General features: G+C 39.9%; 1 protein-coding gene across 1 annotated transcript; it reads right to left on the bottom strand.

The window, feature by feature from the left end:
* Positions 1 to 284: 284 nt before the first annotated feature.
* Positions 285 to 10,251, bottom strand: TMEM184C (transmembrane protein 184C). The gene is made up of 10 exons (XM_042049625.1): positions 9,941 to 10,251; positions 7,971 to 8,101; positions 7,837 to 7,873; positions 6,838 to 7,043; positions 5,842 to 5,916; positions 4,955 to 5,048; positions 3,904 to 4,016; positions 3,128 to 3,227; positions 2,502 to 2,673; positions 285 to 2,085 (listed from the first exon to the last, which is right to left on the bottom strand). Exons 1-10 carry the CDS (start codon positions 10,055 to 10,057, stop codon positions 1,793 to 1,795), a joined length of 1,338 nt encoding a protein of 445 aa, XP_041905559.1. The 5' UTR covers positions 10,058 to 10,251; the 3' UTR covers positions 285 to 1,792.
* Between the last annotated feature and the right edge of the window lie 9,932 nt (positions 10,252 to 20,183).

Genomic DNA, 20,183 nt, shown 5'->3' with positions numbered 1-20,183 from the left:
CAGACAGACATAAGTTCAAGTATTAAAAAACTTCGTCAGAGTGAGGTTTTTGAAGAGCTAGAACGTGGTAGCTACTCAGCTTCCAGCAGCCCTGCTCCCTCAGATACTACTCCTACCCCTGCCCCTTTTCACCTGTACACGTGCAGGAAATCAGGTTATTTCTGGTAGTGGCTACAGTGGGCACTGAGTTCTACTTAAGATCCTCCTCGTCCTCGAGGACAGTTGTAGTCGTGTCATTCACACTCTTAAGTTACTGTAGCAGTAAATCAAATTGATAGAAGGTGAACAGTTTAAATAAAATCTTTAATTGCTTATTTACAACAAAGGCAATGAGTTGGCAAATTGAAAATCATGATTTTCACTTACTAACTTCAGATACAGCAAGTACATTTTCAGCTATAAAATATGCAGCCTAGTGAGTAAGGCGCCATATTTACATCACACTAGTACTGCAAAAAAAGCACTTAAGATGAATTTACTGACAGCCAGAAGTTAAACATTTATCCTGGAAATGCTAACAATGCTGAAAAAGAAACTTAAGATCTTGTCCTTTAAAAAGTAGTGCTCTACTGGTTTGGTTGTTTTTGTCAGATTGCAAACATGCAGTTAATAGTAAAAATCTGATAATGGGATAAAAACAATACCCTTGACATTGTCACTTCTTGCAAAATAACATTTTGTTACAAGTGTACTGCTTCTTGGGCTGAAATCTAGTCCTAGTAACTCCTGTATTAGACTAGCTACATAGTTATACCTCAGAAAAGGTCTTCTCTGGGGGAAAAAACCAGCTATTACATTTAAACCAGGCTATACTAGAAGCATAATACAATCACACAGACACAAATTTAAGAACACAAATAACTACAGACACAAGATATCCTGCTTTAACAGCTTAAAAAAAACTTAAGTGTTAAAGAACTTACTGCAGCCTAAAATAAATAAATCAGTTTTGTTTTCTACTTCCTTTTTGATACCCTTCATTCCCCCTCCATGTATTTTAAGGTAGTAACCATTATTCTTATTTTAGAAGGATGGGGAAAAGAATAGTCAAGGTAAAGTATTAATCCAAAACTTACCATCCTGGCTGTCTCTTCTGGATATAAAAGACTTACACACTATGAGCTTCAAGGACAACAGATACACCAACCATAGGATCTGGGCATGGACTTTGATAGCAAGGCCTGCAGGGAATGTTTTCTTTGTAGAGGTTCTTTACTAATGCTTTGTAGTAACTATCTTCATGAAGGGACTTGATTTAGCTACATAGGAATGGGAAAGAAGGTGGCACCTGTACAGAAGCTATCATTTCACCCACACTCCATTCAGCATTGGAAGTTAACCATCATTAAAAGAAGCAAAGTTAACACAAACAGTTTTTGCTACTGCCCTCCTTAAATTACATTCTTCAAATTAAGCTTTCCCATTGCTAATAGTACTTGCACTTCCTTTTTATATGAGCAGAGGATTTTTTTCAAATGTTTCTTTTGCACTAATGAAATGCAGTGTAATTTTGATATGATGTGGAAGCATGCAGCAGTTTAAGGGAATGATGCTTAAATTTATGCAGAAACCTTTACAGTGTGCGTGTTTCATATCCATGGGGTACTCACAGATGCTCACATCCATTACAGATTCTGGATTCAGATGTCAGTTACAGCCATACCATAACCTCTTCCTGTCCATGCAGCAGCTTTCCCAAGCTTTTCAACTTTCATCCTTAATAGTACATGTTAACAGGACACATGTGGCAAGTATGTAATGACTCCTTGACACATTCAAAGAAACAGCGAGCTTAACTTTTATCCAAAGCTTTCCCTGCTAAGTTGTTCTCTAGTTCAGGTGATTCCTCAGCATCCTGACTGGCAGAAGGGTTAAAAATCCCATCGACTGCAGGGGCTGTCGTCGGTGTTGTGAGAGGGGTCACAGTGTGTCCAAACCCCTGATAGTGACCCATGGGTGAAGATGGCATTGAAGAAGCATCAGAAACTGGGTCTTGAGTAGATGAAGACAGTAAACTTGTATGCTCATTTTGTTCATGATCCTCAGCAAAAAACATTTTCCTTGGCTGGCCCAAAACTGTCCTTCCTAGAATTATGCAAAATGAAAAGATTATTTAATCCTTTGAACACCAGTTTTTGAACACATCAACTCTAAAACAGTCATGTTAAATTAGAAGATGACTCTTTGTTTTGTATTGGTTTTACATGGGCATTGCTAGTTTTAATAAATAAAAGGATGTCTTTCCATTTAAGAGAAAAACAAAGTACATTACTTACCTAACCTTTTCTTTTTAAAAGAAAAATTAAAAACTAGACTCTAAGTCAGTCAGGAATTCTGGAAAGAGCAAAGTGCCAGATAAACCATGAAATCTTATAGGGATGCACCTGTCACTGATTTGGTAATAGAATGTTCTCAGGCTACTATAAAGGTGGGCAAGAGTGTGACCTGAAGCTGGAAATACAGATGCTGTTAATAGATAGTACAAATCTTGTCTTACTTACCAACATTTCGAACCTGTTCAGATATATCTGCCCTTAGATCAGAAATATCCCACATTGCAAGGAAGGAGTCAAAGCATGAGCCTTCTTCAGCTTCTTGAACATAAGGTTTATAGGAAAAACTGTAGTGATGTGCAATAGCAGCCAGAAACATCTCCACACAAATTATAAAATCCTGCAATGACAGAGACACTGACTTAATCATTCATAACTGGAGAAAAATAGTTCTGGGTTTCTTCTATAACTGGAAGGCTACAATTACCCTGGGACACTGACATTGGCTACTTTTACACCAGGATATTCTTGGCAGCCTTCAGAGAGCCATACATATAGGACTTGCTTTTAACAGATTTTAACAAGCAGCAGCTCTACAATGAATACCTGCAAGAAAAAATGCAAGGCTATCCAGACATACTTCACTGAGGCATATTCCTCCCGCCCAATATATGGATACAGAAGTGTTGAAGCATAAAACTCACATGGGCTCATTGGCTGAAACTTAGCCCAGCTTAGAATAAATCAGTACTAATCAAGCCCATGTTAATCACAGTATGATGATATTTCCTTGAGATCAGCTATGTCATCTTACATATAACCATTCCTGCCCAGAAATAACCATCTGCTCCTACCTGTAAGCCTGTAGCCACAGCTTCCACACTTTGCCAATCCCAGGTGTGTTTCTCAGAAATAACACCAACTTTCACCAGCAATGCAATGAGCACAGCCTGCCTATAAAGATAATTTATTAGAAGAAGTATTTGTGTTAGAATTGTAGCAGTAGTGCCAAAAATCTGCAAGCAAATCTGGTCATAGGTATACATAGTAAGAATCTTACAAAAAAACCTTTCTGTTTATATCCTTAGATTTTAAGGGGAGGAAACAAACTTAACGTGTCATTCATCCATGACCCTAAAGACCAACAGAGAAACAACCAAAGGGGAGTTTTTTTTTCCAGTCAGTCATTAGAACAAGTTGCTTCTCTTTCAGGGTATTGCTGCAGCTCAGAGAGTAATGCTTTGGTAGTCAAATACACTCCCTCATTAGCAGCTAAGTGTGAGCAATGCTTAAACAGCAATTTTTATTTAACCTATAGTAACTTATTTTGAAAAAGTAGGGGTTTTTTACTTTAAAAAGGAAAAACAAAATTTAGTTTTGAAACAACTGCAAGTGAAGATTCTAAAATATATTCTTCAGAATCACCTTACAAAAGAGCAAGTCTAAAAAATAATCTTAAGTGAACAAGACTGCTCTGTCCAACACATTGTACCCTCTTCCCCTCACTGCAGCTCACTAAGATTATGGGTAGATTTTTTAAGGCCTTTAACCTCAGTAACAAATCCAGCCTTTTTAGCTCTTTTATGATCCACCCTAAGAGCAAGAAGTCATGTGTAAATAATTCACTTACCAGAAAGAAACAAAAACTACCATCTTCACACAAAAGAACTTGCCAACAGGCTGGATAGGGTTCAGTTCCTCACGCAGTACTTTATAAAACAGCACCAGACAATACATGGCAAACTGACAAGGAAAAGAAAATTAATGAAAGCTTTCAAATCCTTGTTTATTTTGTGAGGGAGTTGTTTTACACCATCTCTACAGCTAAAATAAGTATCACAATATGATACAACCTTAAAATGCTATCTGTGTTTTAAAAATAGAGACTTTGGATTTATGGAATCTTTGCCTTTCTGTTTTAAAGTAATTTTTTTTTATTCCTGAAATTCCAATCATTTCAACCAGGACACAGAGTTCGTGCTGCTGCTGGGACTGTTGTCACAGCAGAAAGCAATTACAGCTCCTTTTGTAACAGTCACCCATCAAACACAGGGGTGGCAGTAAGAGGAGGACAGAATTTCCAAATGATCCCCGTTGTCATGCTGTTCTGGCTCCTGCTGCTGTTGCCAAGAGAAGTAAAACCAATCCATGGACTCCAAAATGAAACTCTCAATTTTAGGGGCTGACATCTTACGCTGATATTATCTGACAGCTGAAAAGGTGTTGGGCAGGCCAGAATCTCAGCACTGCACACACCATTTTCATTTTTTCCTGTGAATCTTATCACCAGCTTTTTAACACAGAATTTTTAACTTATTTGATTCTTTGCATGTGTGCTGGGAGGAAGCTGTGGGGGCAAGTGGAGTCATCTCTTCCAGAGAGGGGCAAGTCTGCAGCTCTAATGCCTGGGCCATACCACCTCACCCATCAAATAGTTTGGGGTAGAAAGGTACTTGCTTTATGGAGCTTCATAGTAAAAAAAATGTAAGTTTTAGATTATCTGTTTTTCCAGTGGTTTTCATATATAATATCTAACAGACAGCAATTTTGACTTACAGTGGAAAATATTCTACATGTAAGAATTACCAGACATTAACACAATCACTGCCAACAGTTCACATAGAAGATTCACATAATACTGATGACTTCAAAGAGCAGAAAGATGTACTCCTGATACTCACTAGTTGTGACATGTTGTTAAGTATAACCAGGTAAGTCCATGCATTGTTGAAGCTGAAGTTTCCTTCATCATACACTCCCACTAGTTCACAAATTCTGGAAGAAATTTTTAAAGTTAATCATTATGGAGTAATAGATCACTTCCCTCAAGTGCTACATCTTCATTACATCAATCAACTCTTAGAATTCAAAACCTCTTCTGGTACTCAAACATGGGCAATGGGGGCCTGCACAAGAATCAGTTTCCAACAGCATATACATATTTTTACATATATATATATAGATAGATAGATAGATAAAATATAGAAATATTTATATGGATATTCATTGTGAGTAGCAACTTCTTCCACAGTCCCACAGAATTAACAGCAATGACCATGAATGCAAAGCTCATGAAATTAAGCTTTCGGCATCATCATTAATGACTGCCTACTATGCCTTTACAAACACAGGCTATATGATATGAAGGCACACAGTCAAGCTTGTCACGTGCAAAGTTTAATAAAATTTTAAAGATTACATGAGACCTGTCTTTAAAAATACTCCATTGTTAAAGTCAATGAAAAAAATGAAGAGGAAAAAAGAATCTAAAAATTAAGAGATCATAAAAATGTGTTTCCCACCCCAACAGTACTTCACATTCTATCCCACTGATTACATAGAAGCTGGCATTAAGTATTTATTATTTCAATTCTGCTAATAGTCATTTGCTATAGAGAACTCATAAAGAAATTATAGGTTGATTCAAATTGTTGGGACCCATTTAGCATGTAACACCAGTCTGCTTTCAAACTGCCTTGATTCAATACAAAGGGCATGAATATTCTTTCCAATGTAACTCAGAATCACATCCTGAAGATCAATATTAATTATTTATCAGTGTACTTACAAAGCAATAATGGTAGTAAACGGTCTGACAACAGTGTACTGCAAAACACCCAGTTTACATCTAAATAATAAAACTCTGAAAGAGAAACAGAGAGTTCATTGTACAAGGATTTAAATACAATTCAGTTATGGAAGATTCCTACTCTCAGCAGATTCACTAAGGTAAATTTTTATTTTAAGGTAATTTCAACTTCTGCATCCAGGACTTCAGATGTTACAGTATACAGTGTGTATACATGAAATACACAAAAGAGCTGGACTTTTACTGACACATTACAGGAAATACTCAATGATTCACTTATTTTAGCCATGAAAATCTTCTGGCTGGGCTAAACAAAGAGAATGTAATTTTTGCTGTGTTTGAAGATGTTTAAGAAAAACTCTGAATTTAAGTGTAAGAGACTTAAAAATGAGAATTGGTTTAATCACTGTTAAGATCACCAAAGCACTTTGCCCATTATGGCAAACTGTATAAAGAAGCTGCGATCACTGAAGCCCACCTTCCCTTCCCCTCACCCCAGACAGCTTTATAAAAATCCCCTAAGACAGAGAGATTTTTATCAGTTTAAGCATTCAGAAATTAACAGTTTAGGTGCATAAGGCCTTTCACCTTCTCTTCACCTGAAGTAAAAACAACAGGCTACCCAGTCTACTCCCAATTCCACATGAGGTTTTTGGCAAATATTTTATGATAATAAAAGAAGCAGATTCCAGGAGACCTTTCTAAAATATTTTTCAAAAATAAGAAAGTTTCATTTAGCACCCCCTGAGTCAATCAATGTATGTTGTTAGTAACTAAGTCCAATTCACACAACGTTTTACAGCTTGATGGTCACACACCCACAGCTGCTTTCAGCAAAGGTTTGCAGCTGATTAAACACAAACAAACCATAAACTGACTCTGTCAAGCAGCAAAAGTTATGCTGCTAAATATGAAAACAAAATATTTGGATCTGCCTACACAGCCTAAAGCTTGAAGATGTCATCATATACTCACTCTCCCATAGCCCACGATGGACAGCAACAGAGAGGGGGCAGGTGTCTCTGCTGGTCTTTCGCTTCTATTATTAACACGAGGTTTGGGTACCGGTTGGTTAAGTAATTTGAAAGAAAAACCATAAAGTTATAGATGACATAAGCTTCATAGCACTCTCGACATGTATCCACATATATTGCAATCTTGGGGTATTTCAAAGCTATCCACTGCAAGAAGAGAGGTACACAAGAGGTTACGTGCAAGAAAGACAAAAGGGATTCCAGCGACAACACTGGTTCAGCAAGCTCATGAGCCAGCAGGCACTGATCAAACAGGGCTGGGAGCATTGGGCTAATGGGAGAACAATGCTACAGCTACAAAGTAACATTCTGTAAAAACACACACAGAACTTCAGATTCCACCTGTAGTACACAACTCTCTCAACCAGAGTTTCAGACCAAAAAGGTTTCTTCTTTTTTTTTAGTGAAACTGTGGTTATGGATCAGCTGTCACAGGTCTCAGTTTCTGAGTATCACACTGCTGTTGCACTCTGCAAAACATATTATCCTTTGCCCCCTGAAGCAAAGAGGAATAATTTTAGCACTAAGCATAACCTGGGAAAGAATTTTTGTAATAAGCCTAACTTGGGTAAGGAAGGTACGGCACTGAATTATTTCTGAATTTTGAGTCAGCTCCTGGATCAGCCTGGTTTCTGCTTCTGCTCTTAAGATGGAAGGACCAAAAGCAGGTTCCTGTCATAACCCCTTCCACATCTGTCATAAAGGATACTCAAGGACAGGGTTAAGAAAGGTTATCAAAAGCAACCCCAAATCTCCAGAAGAAGAACATAGTATGACTAGAACTATGCTTCTGACATACTCCATAAACAGGAATGGACAGAAGTTTCTAGGACTACCAGCCTACCCTCCATGCAGCACAGTTTCTGCTGTGATACTGTTTTCCCTCACTCCCACAACAAACAGAATTTGATTGGGCTGTTAACAGTAAGAGAACACTTACACTGTCTAAACTGTAAATCGGCACCATCCACAGAATCCTGTTACAATAACAAAAGAACATTTTATGTTACTAAAAGTATTTTTAGTTGGAATTAAATCCAATATTTGTAGCATAGATAAAAAGTGAAATATTACCTTATTATTGGTTTCTGTAATTCAGGTTGAGTATAATGGACTAAGTGTTGTAGTATCCCCCAGAGAGATATTGGTATAGTCATTAGTAGAAATATCCCAGCGATAAACCATGCCTTGGTATGAATTCCAACCTTGCAAGATCGAAGTTTCAGTTTTAATACTTTCAAGTATTTCAAGTACACAAAACATTCTACAAAAACAAAGAAATGCCCAGTACTTAATTGACTGAAACCCACAACAGATTCCTTGCTTTAGGTCTGGAACTTGTCTTGATTCAGTGCTGCATTATAAAGTTTCTAAAAACCTGTGGATTTAAAGACTTTTTAGCCTTAAAATCAAGTTCCAACTTGATTAGTCAATTAGTTTCATTTAACAAACTGAAATACATATGAATGTATATACACAAAACCACAGTGTCTGCTAAAACACAGGGCTGAAATTTTAAACCAAAGCTCTCTGAAAAATAAAGAATAATCCTAAATACCAAAACCTGAGAAACATAAGAGACTCTTCTCAGTTTCTTTTGATTCTCTTCGCTAATCCCCTACTTTACATCAACATCCCATGTTTTCTGTTGCTTTCCAGTTTTGCTTCTGATCAGTTTCTCTACAAGTCTCAGACTTAATGGTATAACTTCAATATAAACACCCATTATGCTGAACATGCATTATGCATCAGAAAATTCTAACACATTCAAGACAGATCTTACTGTCATTAAGTCCTGAAAATTATACCCTGAAAAAGCCTACCTCCAGGGGCACAGACCTGTATCATATTGAGCAATACGTGTATTTTAAGGTTAAAATTTCACTTCTTGTTAGAGAAGCAATGTGATCATATGTGTGTGCAATTCACACACCACTATTATGTACCACCAGCATGAAAAAGGAGCTTCTCTACCTGTAAAGATGTTCTACTAAATTCTCCCTGATCAGACAGAAACACCTTTATGAACACCAACATTACTATTAAGTTTCAAAACCTGAGTTCTTGGATGAACTTATGGAGAGAGCCAGGCTCTTCTTGGTGGAGCCAAGCAGTAGGACAAGAGGCAGTGGGCAGAAACCATGCACAGGAAATTCCACCTGAACACGAGGAAGAACATTTTCACTGTGCAGTGACCAAGCTGCAGAACAGATTACCCAGAGAAGGTGTGGAGTCTCCCTCACTGGAAGGGGAGACTGGAACAGATTACCCAGAGAAGGTGTGGAGTCTCCCTCACTGGAGATACTCCAGAACCATCTGGACACAATCCAGTGCCAGGTGCTCTGGGATGACCCTGCTGGAGCAGTAAGGTTGGAGCAGATGACCCACTGTGGTCCCCTCCAACCTGACCCATTCTGTCACTCTGTGACTCTTGGCTGACTGGAATTTCTTCAGAATTGTACCTGGCAATTGTTGGTGTTCAAGCACCAACTATTATGGAAACAGAAGGCAAAACAAACACTGCCCTGTTCCTTTGTTCACTAGGTTCCTTCCCTGTTCCTAGTTCACTAGGGCTTTAGCAGCAGGACAAATGTATCCAGCAGCACCACGGCACTTCTCCAGCTTCTCCATTCACAGAATGGGTCGGGTTGGAGGGGACCACAGTGGGTCATCTGGTCCAAGCTCCCTGCTCAAGCAGGGTCATCCCAGAGCACCTGGCACTGGATTGCGCCCAGGTGGCTCTTGAATATCTCTGGCAGGGAAAACTCCACACCCCCTCTGGCCAATCTATTCCAGTGTGTGGTCACTGCACAGTAAGGAAGTTCTTCCTCATGTTCAGGTGGAACTTCCTGTGCATCAGTTTCGGCGTTGCTCCTTGTCCTATTGCTCAGCACCACGGAGCAGAGCCTGGATCCATCCTCTTGGCACCCCCGCTTTCGATACTGTTAGACGCTGATGAGGTAACACGTTTCCCCGCTGGATCCCGCCCGGAGCCGAGCCCGCTGCCAGCGGCCCCGGCGGAGCGTCCCGGCCGCGCCCCTCACCTCCAGCTTCTGCAGCTCCCACACGCACAGCGGCACGACCACCAGCAGCCCCACGATGTAGAGCAGCACCACGAGCGGCCGGATCCATCGCCGCCAGTTCCCGCAGGTGCACGGCATGGCCGCGGCGCCGCCGCCAGCGCTCTTCGCACCGACCTCAGCGGGCCGGCAGCCCCTGCGGGGCGCGCATCACTAGGGGGGCGGCCGCCTCAGCTCCGTATCCCGCTCAGCTCCGTATCCCGGCTGCGCGCTGTATCCCCGGCTCGGCTCGGCTCGGCCCCGTCCCGCCCCGCCGCTCCCAGCCCTGCCCTGCCCCGCTCACGGCCCCGCGGCGCTTCCGCCCGGCACTGCTTCCGGCCGCCCCGCCCCGGCGGCCTCGCTGATTGGCTCCTGGCCCTGCCCATCACCGCTGCCCCGCCCACAGGGGGGCACCGGGGGGAAGCGGGCGGCCGTGCCACCCTCCGCTGAGCGAGGGTTGGTGTGTTCCGGGCGCCCCCCCCCCCCGCGGCCGGCAGTGGGCTGTACCGCGCGGGGCGAAGCGAAGCGTTCCCGGAGCCGCTGGAGAGGAGGAGGTGCGCGTCAGGGAATGTGCGGGGATGGCAGGAATGTCGGCTAAAGCAGAGGCACTGCTCTGACTGCACTGCTCAGCACAGCCTCTGCCCTCAAACGCCTCCCCCGGGAGCAGCCCGGGGTGAGCAGTCCCCTGGAGAGCCGCGCCTCACAGTGCCAGGCGTGGACTTCGACATAGCTGAGGCATGGAAACTCCAGCGGGCACACCAGTAATGCAAAATAATGCAAAATAGGTGTTAAACTTCAACTATTTGTTGAACGTCTATTTTTGTGTTTTGGAAGTGCCGTGTAAAAGCTGCTAAATTGCCAGCTAAGCCCGTAGCAGTCAGGGCCAAATACATGCCCTCCGGTGAGGAACTAAGGACCGCAGGTGATAACGCTGCCAAATGTCCAAGGAACTCCAGCTCCAAATTCTTGGAGGAGGCAAATGCAGATTTGACTTTGAGACGTCACTAAGACGTGTGCTGGAAGAAACACGATGAATGAAGAGGTATTAAGGAGCTGGATCTCCTGTTTCTGTGTAATTGACATCTGAGAGAAGGGGTCCGTTTCCCAAGTGTTGCATGGGTTGTCAGTGAACGAGCAGCACTGTGTGGCGCTAATTCCATCGCCAGAACGCACATAATCTTCCTGGTTTTCAGCGGGAAGCTGCTTGTGAAGTACTGGTAAAAACCAAACCGACAGAGTTCACTTTCTCTAACTATTAAGGCTTCTAATACTAGAGAAAGAATAACAAAGCTGCTTCCCAGAACTTGGAGATAACAGCTATACTAGCATCATTCCCTGCTACTGGAACGACTGACATGAATTATTGTGGATGTCAGTCATTATGTACATTCTCTCATGAATTTCAAATTTATTTAAGAGAGTTATGTCGAAACACAATAAACTGGGATTGTTCCTTAGCACATGGAATCCTATTAATAATTTACTAAATTAAAATGGCAATGAAAATAGACTATCTTATAATTGTGGTTGGAAAACTATGCAATATTTATTATTCATGGATTTTTTTTTTATTTGTATGCCATTTGTTTCATAGGTTTCATCATTTTTTGTTCTTACTTTGTGTTATGCAAGTGCAGATGCATGGTGATAACCGGACTGTCCCTCTTGCCTGATCATAATTTCCCTGTGAGGTGGACAGTAAGGATTGAATTCAAATTCTCATAGAGTGAAAAATCACAGATTTCCCCTCACTTATGGTGATCTTACTGTCAGCTCTTTGATGTCACATCCAACAGCACATACCTGATTAGTTCGCACTCCACTCCAGGGCTTACTCACACCACCAACCTTTCCAGAGTGTTTTTATTTCATTTTATTAAAACTTAATGAGCATTAAAATCTCGGTTTAATTTCTTTTTTTCCTTTCCATCATTAGTTCTCTGTCAGAAGGCTGTCATCAGTTTGAAGAAATTGATCTTTGTTACAGAAATGCTGCCACTGCATTCTGATTACTTCCTTGTTTCTTTGTGGGTGATCATGGAAGAGAGTGACTGGGTTTTGGATCAGGAAGCGTCTGAAATCAGTACTTTGGCTGGTAGCTTTAGATGCAGCTTCTTTGTTTATTTGGTCACTCAGCTTTGTGCATGTTCATTAGCTGGGGACTTTTTAGCTGCCTCCATAGGTCCCTTCAAACCTCAACCATTCTGATTATGGCATTCATGGGAGTAAAATTGCTGCCACAATAATCTGGTGACATAATATGGTGGAAAATTTGCTGTTCAACACCTCTACAGCAAAACTTTTCAACTCTGACAAAGATTATAGAAACAAATGCCTCCCATACCCCATCATCTGTGAAGAAAGAAAACTGTCATATGGACCATGACCAGAGGTCCCTTCCAACTAAAAACTTTTTCATTAAGCATAAAAATATATTTATTTATAACTAATAGCATTAGCTGAAGAACACCTTTTCTCCTTTACCTGCTACATGTTTTTCTGTTGAGAAGTTAATAGATTTTTACTGAGAATTCTTTATGTTAACTGTTTTATTTACAGCAAAGATTCCTGAACTCTGGTTTGTAAATTATTCTGGAAAATAATCTGGCCATAGAGAAGTAGGCAGTACTGTTGCTTGGCTTGTACCTGCTGTAACAGCCACTGTCAATGCTCATTTGGAAAATGTTTGGGGACTGCCAAAACCCCCCTCTGTTATCTCTCACCTTGCAGCTACAGCTTTAAAATGCAGTAGATGTACCCAGCTGGGGTTGCTAACAAAGCTGAGTGCTGGAGCTTCTCCCTTCTTTTATTCCCCTTCTCAGGAGAGAATATGTGAGACCTGCACATGTTCCTCAGCGTTACAGGGAATGATGGATTCGCCTGTAGGTGGGGCACAGGGACTATTTCTGGGCAGGTTTTCCTCTCAGCCAAATTAAGACGTTAGCACTGCCAGTTACACATCGAACATGAGTCACGCAGCAGAAGACAGTGAACTAAAAAATGGGAATCCTTTTAACTGAGTTCTGATTTTTGAGCCTTTGGAAAAGCCACATATTAGTAGAAGAAAATCTGTTTCTCTCATATGATTTTAAACACTTTAACCATGAACAAAATACCAAAAATTTATCAGACGATAAAATTGCTCTGGAACAACTGAAACTGATTCAAGAAGGGGAAAAAAAATATGTGAACCCAAGTATGGAAGGGTCACTGCTTTTCTTCCTTCATGGCATCAGGTTCTGCTGCAAAAGTGTGCTTCCTTCTGATTATTACAGACGTTCAGCAGGCAAATGATAGAATTGATTAGAATGGAAGAGAATAGAATAGAATAGAATAGATTATTTCAGGTGGAAGGGACCTACAACAATCATCTCCTTGACAACTTCAGGACTGACCAAAAGTTAAAGTGTGTTATTAAAGGCCTTGTCCAGACACCTCTGAAACACTGACAGGCCTGGGACATCGAACAACTCACCAGGAATCCTGTTCCAGTGTTTCACTCCTCTCTTGGTAAAGAAATGCTTCCTGATGTCCAGTCTAAACCTGTCCTGATGCACCTTTGAACCATTCCCAGCTATCCTACCACTGGATACCAGGGAGAATAAATCAGCACCTCCCTTTCTACTTCCCCTCCTCAGGAAGCTTTAGAGAGTAAAGGGATCAGCCTCTGTATCTCCAGACTACACAATCATGGTGTTCTTAGGTGCTCCTCTTAAGATGTTCCCCCAGCCCTCCTTTCACCCAAAATTCAGCTTATGGAGCCCGTAAAGGATACAGCATTCCATCCACAGGCCTGCTTCTTTAAGAGACACATCACCTCACCTTTCCTAAGGAAGCTATGAATGTGACAATACCAGAGAGTGAGAAATACGTTGAACAGTTTTGCGGCTAAGCAAAATTGTGAACTTGCCTGGAAGAAAATACCTTGAAGATTTTCCATGTGGGTATCCCATACTTCACAACCCTCCTCAAATGAAGCCATTTAAAAATCTCTAAACTGGGCTATTATAAAATGTGGCAGAGTTAAACAGCATTTTCTTTCCATTTTCTCTTGATTCTTGTCTGCCTCAACAGACACCTCTGTGATTGTGCTGCATGCTTGGCTGGCAATCCTGCACATTAAAATGCTGTAATAGATGCATTTTTGATGAGTAAATATATAGTTTTATTGATTATCTAAGTGCTTAGTAACATGCTCATATTACTAAGCTCGTATTTCCCAGGTAAAGCTGCCCAGATGAAACTGAAGTTGTTTTTTCCTATTGGCAAATGAAAACAAAAGAACAAACTTCATTACTGTTCATTGTATGTTCTGCCTAAAATTGGTTAAAATGACACATATTCAGAAGCACCTTTTTTCTTCAAAGATGTGTGGAACCAATTGTAAAGTCTCCTGTGTTCCTGAATTATCTCAGTTTTATTAATTGGCACATACTTCCAAATTCCTAACTTCATTCTTTGTTTTTCCACGTAGGGAAAGAGAAAAGTGCATGCACTGAAGGATGCCACAAGAGTATTTATGCAGCTGTGACTGAAATACAGCTTAAAAGCCATGGAATAGTGTAAGTACCCACTAGGATGTGCTGTTGGCCTAAAATTGAAGCCCCGGTATTTAAGAAACTGAAATTTCAAAATTCTTAGGTGTGATGTAAACATAATCCCCATACTATTCTCATTTGGAGATTTCAGAGAAGACGTACAATTTATAGGATTTTTTAAGAAAAAGAATGTGGTGGTTGAATGATAGGCAAATTTTCTTATCATGCAACTATCCTTAGCAGGCATACTTGAAGTGAGAGTTTCCTGAAGGAGCGTCACAGCCATGACCATATTCAATTTCAATAGCTAACATTAGAACTCCTACAGCTGGACATTTCTGTTGGAAGGTGTGGTCTCTGGGATAAGACCTCCTGTATACATCACATGGGCAATATATGTAACACCTTTACATACACAAAAAAATGAAATATATTCTATAATGAATTACTTGTATTTTTGGTCTTTTTGCCTGTTGTGAATGCAAACATATATCAAACAGTGTTCAACTAATATTTGTGGATTTAAACTGATACACTGCATTACTGGATGTAAAGCAACACTTGTTTATCAAGATGTGGAGTTCTGAAAATTGATATGATGGAAATATTTGACGCATCGTTGCTAAAGCTTGTGGTTTGTCATTTCAGTAATATGGACATGTTTTATCAGTTTTGATACTTCAGCCTGGAAATGGTTTCTATGTAGGAATTTTCCAGCACTTGCAACTTTATAGTGGCAAACATACTCTTAAGTTGTCTGTGTAGAAAGTAGATTGATATGATGTGCAAGAGAACTTAGGGAAGGGTCTATACAAACTGTTCTGTTAAACCCAGAATGTGGTATGAAGGCCTTGGTAGCTGGCAGTCCTTTCATGCCAGCAACAGCTCCTGCAGGCACCTAGAATTCTCAAATTCCTTCAGCAACAAAGGGAGAATTTTTTTTTTCTTCTGGATTTTCCATCTTAAAAAACATAGCAGGAGTGTAAAATCTTAAAGATTCCTAAAATACTTCAATGTCAGTGTAGTACAGACAGTGCTGCCAGTGGTAATGATTAAGTGATCTAATAAGCCTTTTCTTCAATTTGACTGATTGTCTACCTGATGCATCAGGCTGGCATAATATTAAATATAGTCTTTCCAGTCATTCCTTTCTAACACCAGACAAAAGCTGAGTTTTACAGTTTTGGTCATGTTTTCTCAGTTCTTTACCCATCAGTGTTGCTAATACCAGTCTACCAGAACTGAAAGGTAGTGCTGCAAAGTTTTGTGTATACTTTGAAAAATCTCCAATCTACAACATAAACCACTTTAAAAGAAAAAGGCCTTCATCAATTAAAACATGTCAACATCACAACTCTTCCTTCTGAAGAGTAAGAATTTTTTTCTCATTTCTTCTGAGAGCCATGAACTAAGTTCTAGTCTGAGAGCCAGGAATTCTTCCATTCTCATTCTGGTACTGAGTCCGTTGTAGCCTATGGCAATTTATCACTTTTTTTTTCTGTATGTAAAATGGAGATATTTGCTCAGGGGCAATATGAAGATTAATTACTCAATATTTATAAATCGTTCTGAAAATCAGCATTATGCAGATATTATGATTATTTCTGAGCTGTGGGTTCTAATCTGGGATGAGGCCCAGAAAAGGACATAAACAACTGATGCTCAAGTCAGGTGGAATTTAGATGCCCTGGGTCAAAATTGCCATCCTAAAAATGTTTACACATCTTCCATGAAACCCTGGAGGTTCATAAGGTTGAGTGGAAGCTCAGACATTTTTTATTATGAGGTGCGTTATATACTCCAGCAGTGCTCATTCATGCTCTCAAAGGTACTTAAGTTCTAATAGGACTGAGCAGCCTTGTAATTAACTCAGGCTAATGCCTAGTAGGTGTCCAGAAATGAGGCATTCCTCTGCATGTCTCCCTGTAGAGTTCAATCCAGTAGGTGAGCTCTGAAAATGCTGGCCCCACAGTGGAAAAATGTTTCCCTTCAGACTGAAGCTCAGTGCTTAGTACAGACAGAAATATGGATGAGGTCCAGGTTCAATTCCCTTGTCTGTCTCAAAGGATCCAACCCCTCCTTTGGATCATGCTTTAGTCAGCAGGCAGAAGATGTTTTAGAACATAGGAATGGTTCTCTTCTCCTCTTCAATTCCACTTTCCAAAGAAAATGCTCACTATGTGCTGTCAGCATTTAAGTCTTGCAGTTATGGCACATGGGTGAAAAAGAGGAATTATTATGAAATTTTACAGAAACACTGTATTTTTTATACAGAAAATAGAGAAATATTCAGTTCTGGAGAAGTACAAAAATAGTTGTAGGAGCTGGGACTAGAACCTAGTGCTCTTCAGTGAGTGCCTGCTCTCTGTACCACATGATGACTTTGTGGGTGCACCAAATGCAAAAAATGTCCTCCATTTTCTGTATAAATACCCTAAACTCTGGATTCAATTATGCAGGCCAGGAACATGAAAATCAGATGGTGTGGAACTTGGCTGTGCAGTGCTTTGTCTTCCTCCAGATCTGTCCCAGGTTCAGTCATAGGGATCTGTCAAATATATAAGGAACAGGCTCTTCCTCCCTTTCTCTCTTGCCTTGTTTCTCTGTTTCTCTCCAGGGTTGTGGTCGGTCGGGCCTTAAAATGAGCAGACAAGAAACATAGTCTGAGCCTGACCTTTTTCTCCAGAAGTCAAAGGCAGAAGTCCTTGTGATGTTCATTAAATTAGAATTAAGCTCCAAGTATTAATGGAAGAAGATTTTTGGAAAAGTTTCCTGTATAGTACCCATTACATAAAACTCCTGCATTTCTGCTCTGATTTCTCTAAACTGCTATTCCCACCAAGTCAATGCCTGCCTCAACACTTTAAAACAACTTAATTAGAAAGCAATTTTATAGTGATTTAAACTCAAATGCTCTGAGATGTGGTCTGTTAAGTGACTGAAAAGCCGGGTAAAAAGGAAGAAAAGAAAAATAAATAGGCTTTTCTTTCAAGAATACATGCACAGTTGTGCTTTTATCCTTGCAAGGATATGTTTAGCAAACATTTGTAACAGCTTGTGTCTGTGACTAGGCATTCATCGTGGCACAAAATTGTGAAGACAAAGTTTTCACTTGTTGAGAAATGTTGGTATAAAGAAATACAAAGAGTTGGAGATGAAAATGGACTTTAATCCCTGCCAACATATAAACAGTGATGTGACTGAAAGATAGACTTCACACTAAATACATTTCTACATATCTACAGATAGATAGATAACTATTAGGGGGAAAAACTCAGTTTTTCAATAATCAGGAAAAACCATAAGCCCGAATATTTTTGTTCTAAACCAGCATTTTTGTTTAAACATGATAATATTAGAAGCTTTTTTTTCTGTGCTGCAGCCTAGAAAAATCCATGAAACAGACTGAAACCCCCTGAACTGGGCCCCAAGAAAAAAAAAAAGCAGCTTTTCCATATTTTAAAGTGGCTTTTTAGGCCTCCCGAGTCTTTCTGGCACATCATTCTCAGACCCTTATGGACTGGGATGCTGCCAAACAGCTTTTTTCCCACAAAACTTTAATAAACTTTGAGTGCTGGACAGAAGAGTAGTGCAATTCCCAAAGAGAGATTTCACTACAGGATTCCAAAATGTGTACAATATAGAAGCTAGCCTCTGAATGAACCCAGCAATACTTTTCCTTGGATTTCTTACAAGAAATGCAGCTCTATGTCTGACACTGGTTTAGCATTTTGCTTTTCTCTTACCACCAATATGATTCCTAATGCTGTTTTATAAATTAGATGTCCTTACTCTAATCCAAGTATACTTTGATTTTGCCAGACATTAAGCCATACTTAAATTTACCTACAACCACATGAAAATATTTCCAACTACAAAGTACTTAGACACAGAAGAAGAAGTGTACAGGAGGTGACAAAGAGAGAACTACAGCAAAAAGATCCCCATTAGTCACCTCAGACTCCTAGTCAGTGCTACAGCTGCTATTCCAGTTGTGGGCAGGAACACTGAACCTGATTGCTTCAGTTAATTTATAGTGTTTATACATCAATATACATCGATCATTTATGCAGCAGGGGATCATTATCACAAGCTTGGTCCTGTTTCCTGTGCCAGCGTTCCCAGGTGCATGTGAGCACTCCTGTGGATTTGGCTGGAAGTTGCTTTCACATAATTCAGAAAAAAAAAACTGAGTCAAATGGTTAATTCAGCTCTGAAAGACACTCTGACAATATCTGAAAAAGACATTGACTCACCTTTTAATTTTCTGGTCCTTACCCTGCTTACTCAGGCAAAGCTTCCACTGACTTCCAAGAACACAGTTTAGCATTCTAAACCAGCAGTTATTTCCAATTCAGTGTGAGCTTTGCTAGAATAAAGAGAACATAATTACATAGGCCCAAAAGATAAATTCATGGAGGAATACCCATCATTTACCCAAGATGTACTGATTCTCACCTCTGTTTGGTGAAGGCTCGGGCACTCTACCAGGGCAGTGTTGTTGTATCCTTATACTGTCCTTACAGCCTTCCCTAGGTGCCTGCTATGGATCCTCATGGGTGACAGGAAGATCTGACTCAGGATAGCTCCTTTGGTTTTTAGATCCTTTGGATCACTAGCACAAAGAGAGACTGCTCATACATGCACAAAACAGAGCTGCTCAGGAATGTGTTAATTTTACATGGAGACTTTTAAACTACTCTATTTTTATAGCATTAATTTTTTCCTGTACAATTTCTTAAACAATTATTTTTACTGTTGAAGGACCTCTCAAGAAATGGGCTTGTTCACTCCCTAAACTATGCTACCAAAACCAAATGTTTTAAATCACAGGTGTGCAGTCTAAATGCAATTATTTCACATATAATCACACTGCAGTCACATATTACATCCTTACCTTGTGACTTAATATCTCCATGTATGAATCCCAAACTGTACTTTCCTTTCTTGATGCCATATTTCAATAGCAAACACATAATTTACTTGGTGATCACAGTCACCTGGAGACCTGTTTCCATGATTCCATCCTCCCATTAGAGAGTAGCTTCTGATCATCTTCTTTAGATGTACTCTTTTCCTTTTTCACAAATTGATGCCATTTATCTTCTGTCTATATTTATCTTTTTAGGCTTTAATCTGTTCCATGATGTTATTATAAAATTAAATTGATTTACTTACCTGTTTATAGCGAATCCTTCATCTTCTAAATCCCTTTGAGTTTTTTTAAAGCAATACTTCTGAAAGGTGTCACACTGATTGTCCTAAAACATAAATTCTCTATCTATTCTGGATCATGAGCAATACAGAAAGAACTGTAAAATCCCAGATTGTGAAATTCCACGCATTGCTTTGTTAATACACTTCAAGTTTGACTTGAAAGGACTTTTTCTAAGCCGTGTTTATATTAATGACATTTCTAATGCAGCACTCCTGCAACTCCACAGATAAAAACTAATGGTTTAGGTTTGGGTTTTCTTTCTTTTTCTTGTCAGAATGCAGTTTTGGGGCAGGAAGCTAGTTCGTGTTAGATTCTTCTTAAAGGATACATTTTTTAATTGGAGTCCAGAAGAGGCTTTGTGTTCTGGACCTTTGTTCCTTTCTTAAAATTCATAACAGAAATAATGACTGCCAAAGCTACACTCGATCTAGTTCTGAATTAATTCATTTGGGTACCTGTAACCATGAATTGC

This window comes from Corvus kubaryi, unplaced genomic scaffold, assembly GCF_017639235.1.
Source record: "Corvus kubaryi isolate FWS band 111438036 unplaced genomic scaffold, C.kubaryi_AGA036_p1.0 71, whole genome shotgun sequence".
Lineage (NCBI taxonomy): Eukaryota > Metazoa > Chordata > Aves > Passeriformes > Corvidae > Corvus > Corvus kubaryi.
This window is presented reverse-complemented; position numbering and strand designations above follow the sequence as displayed.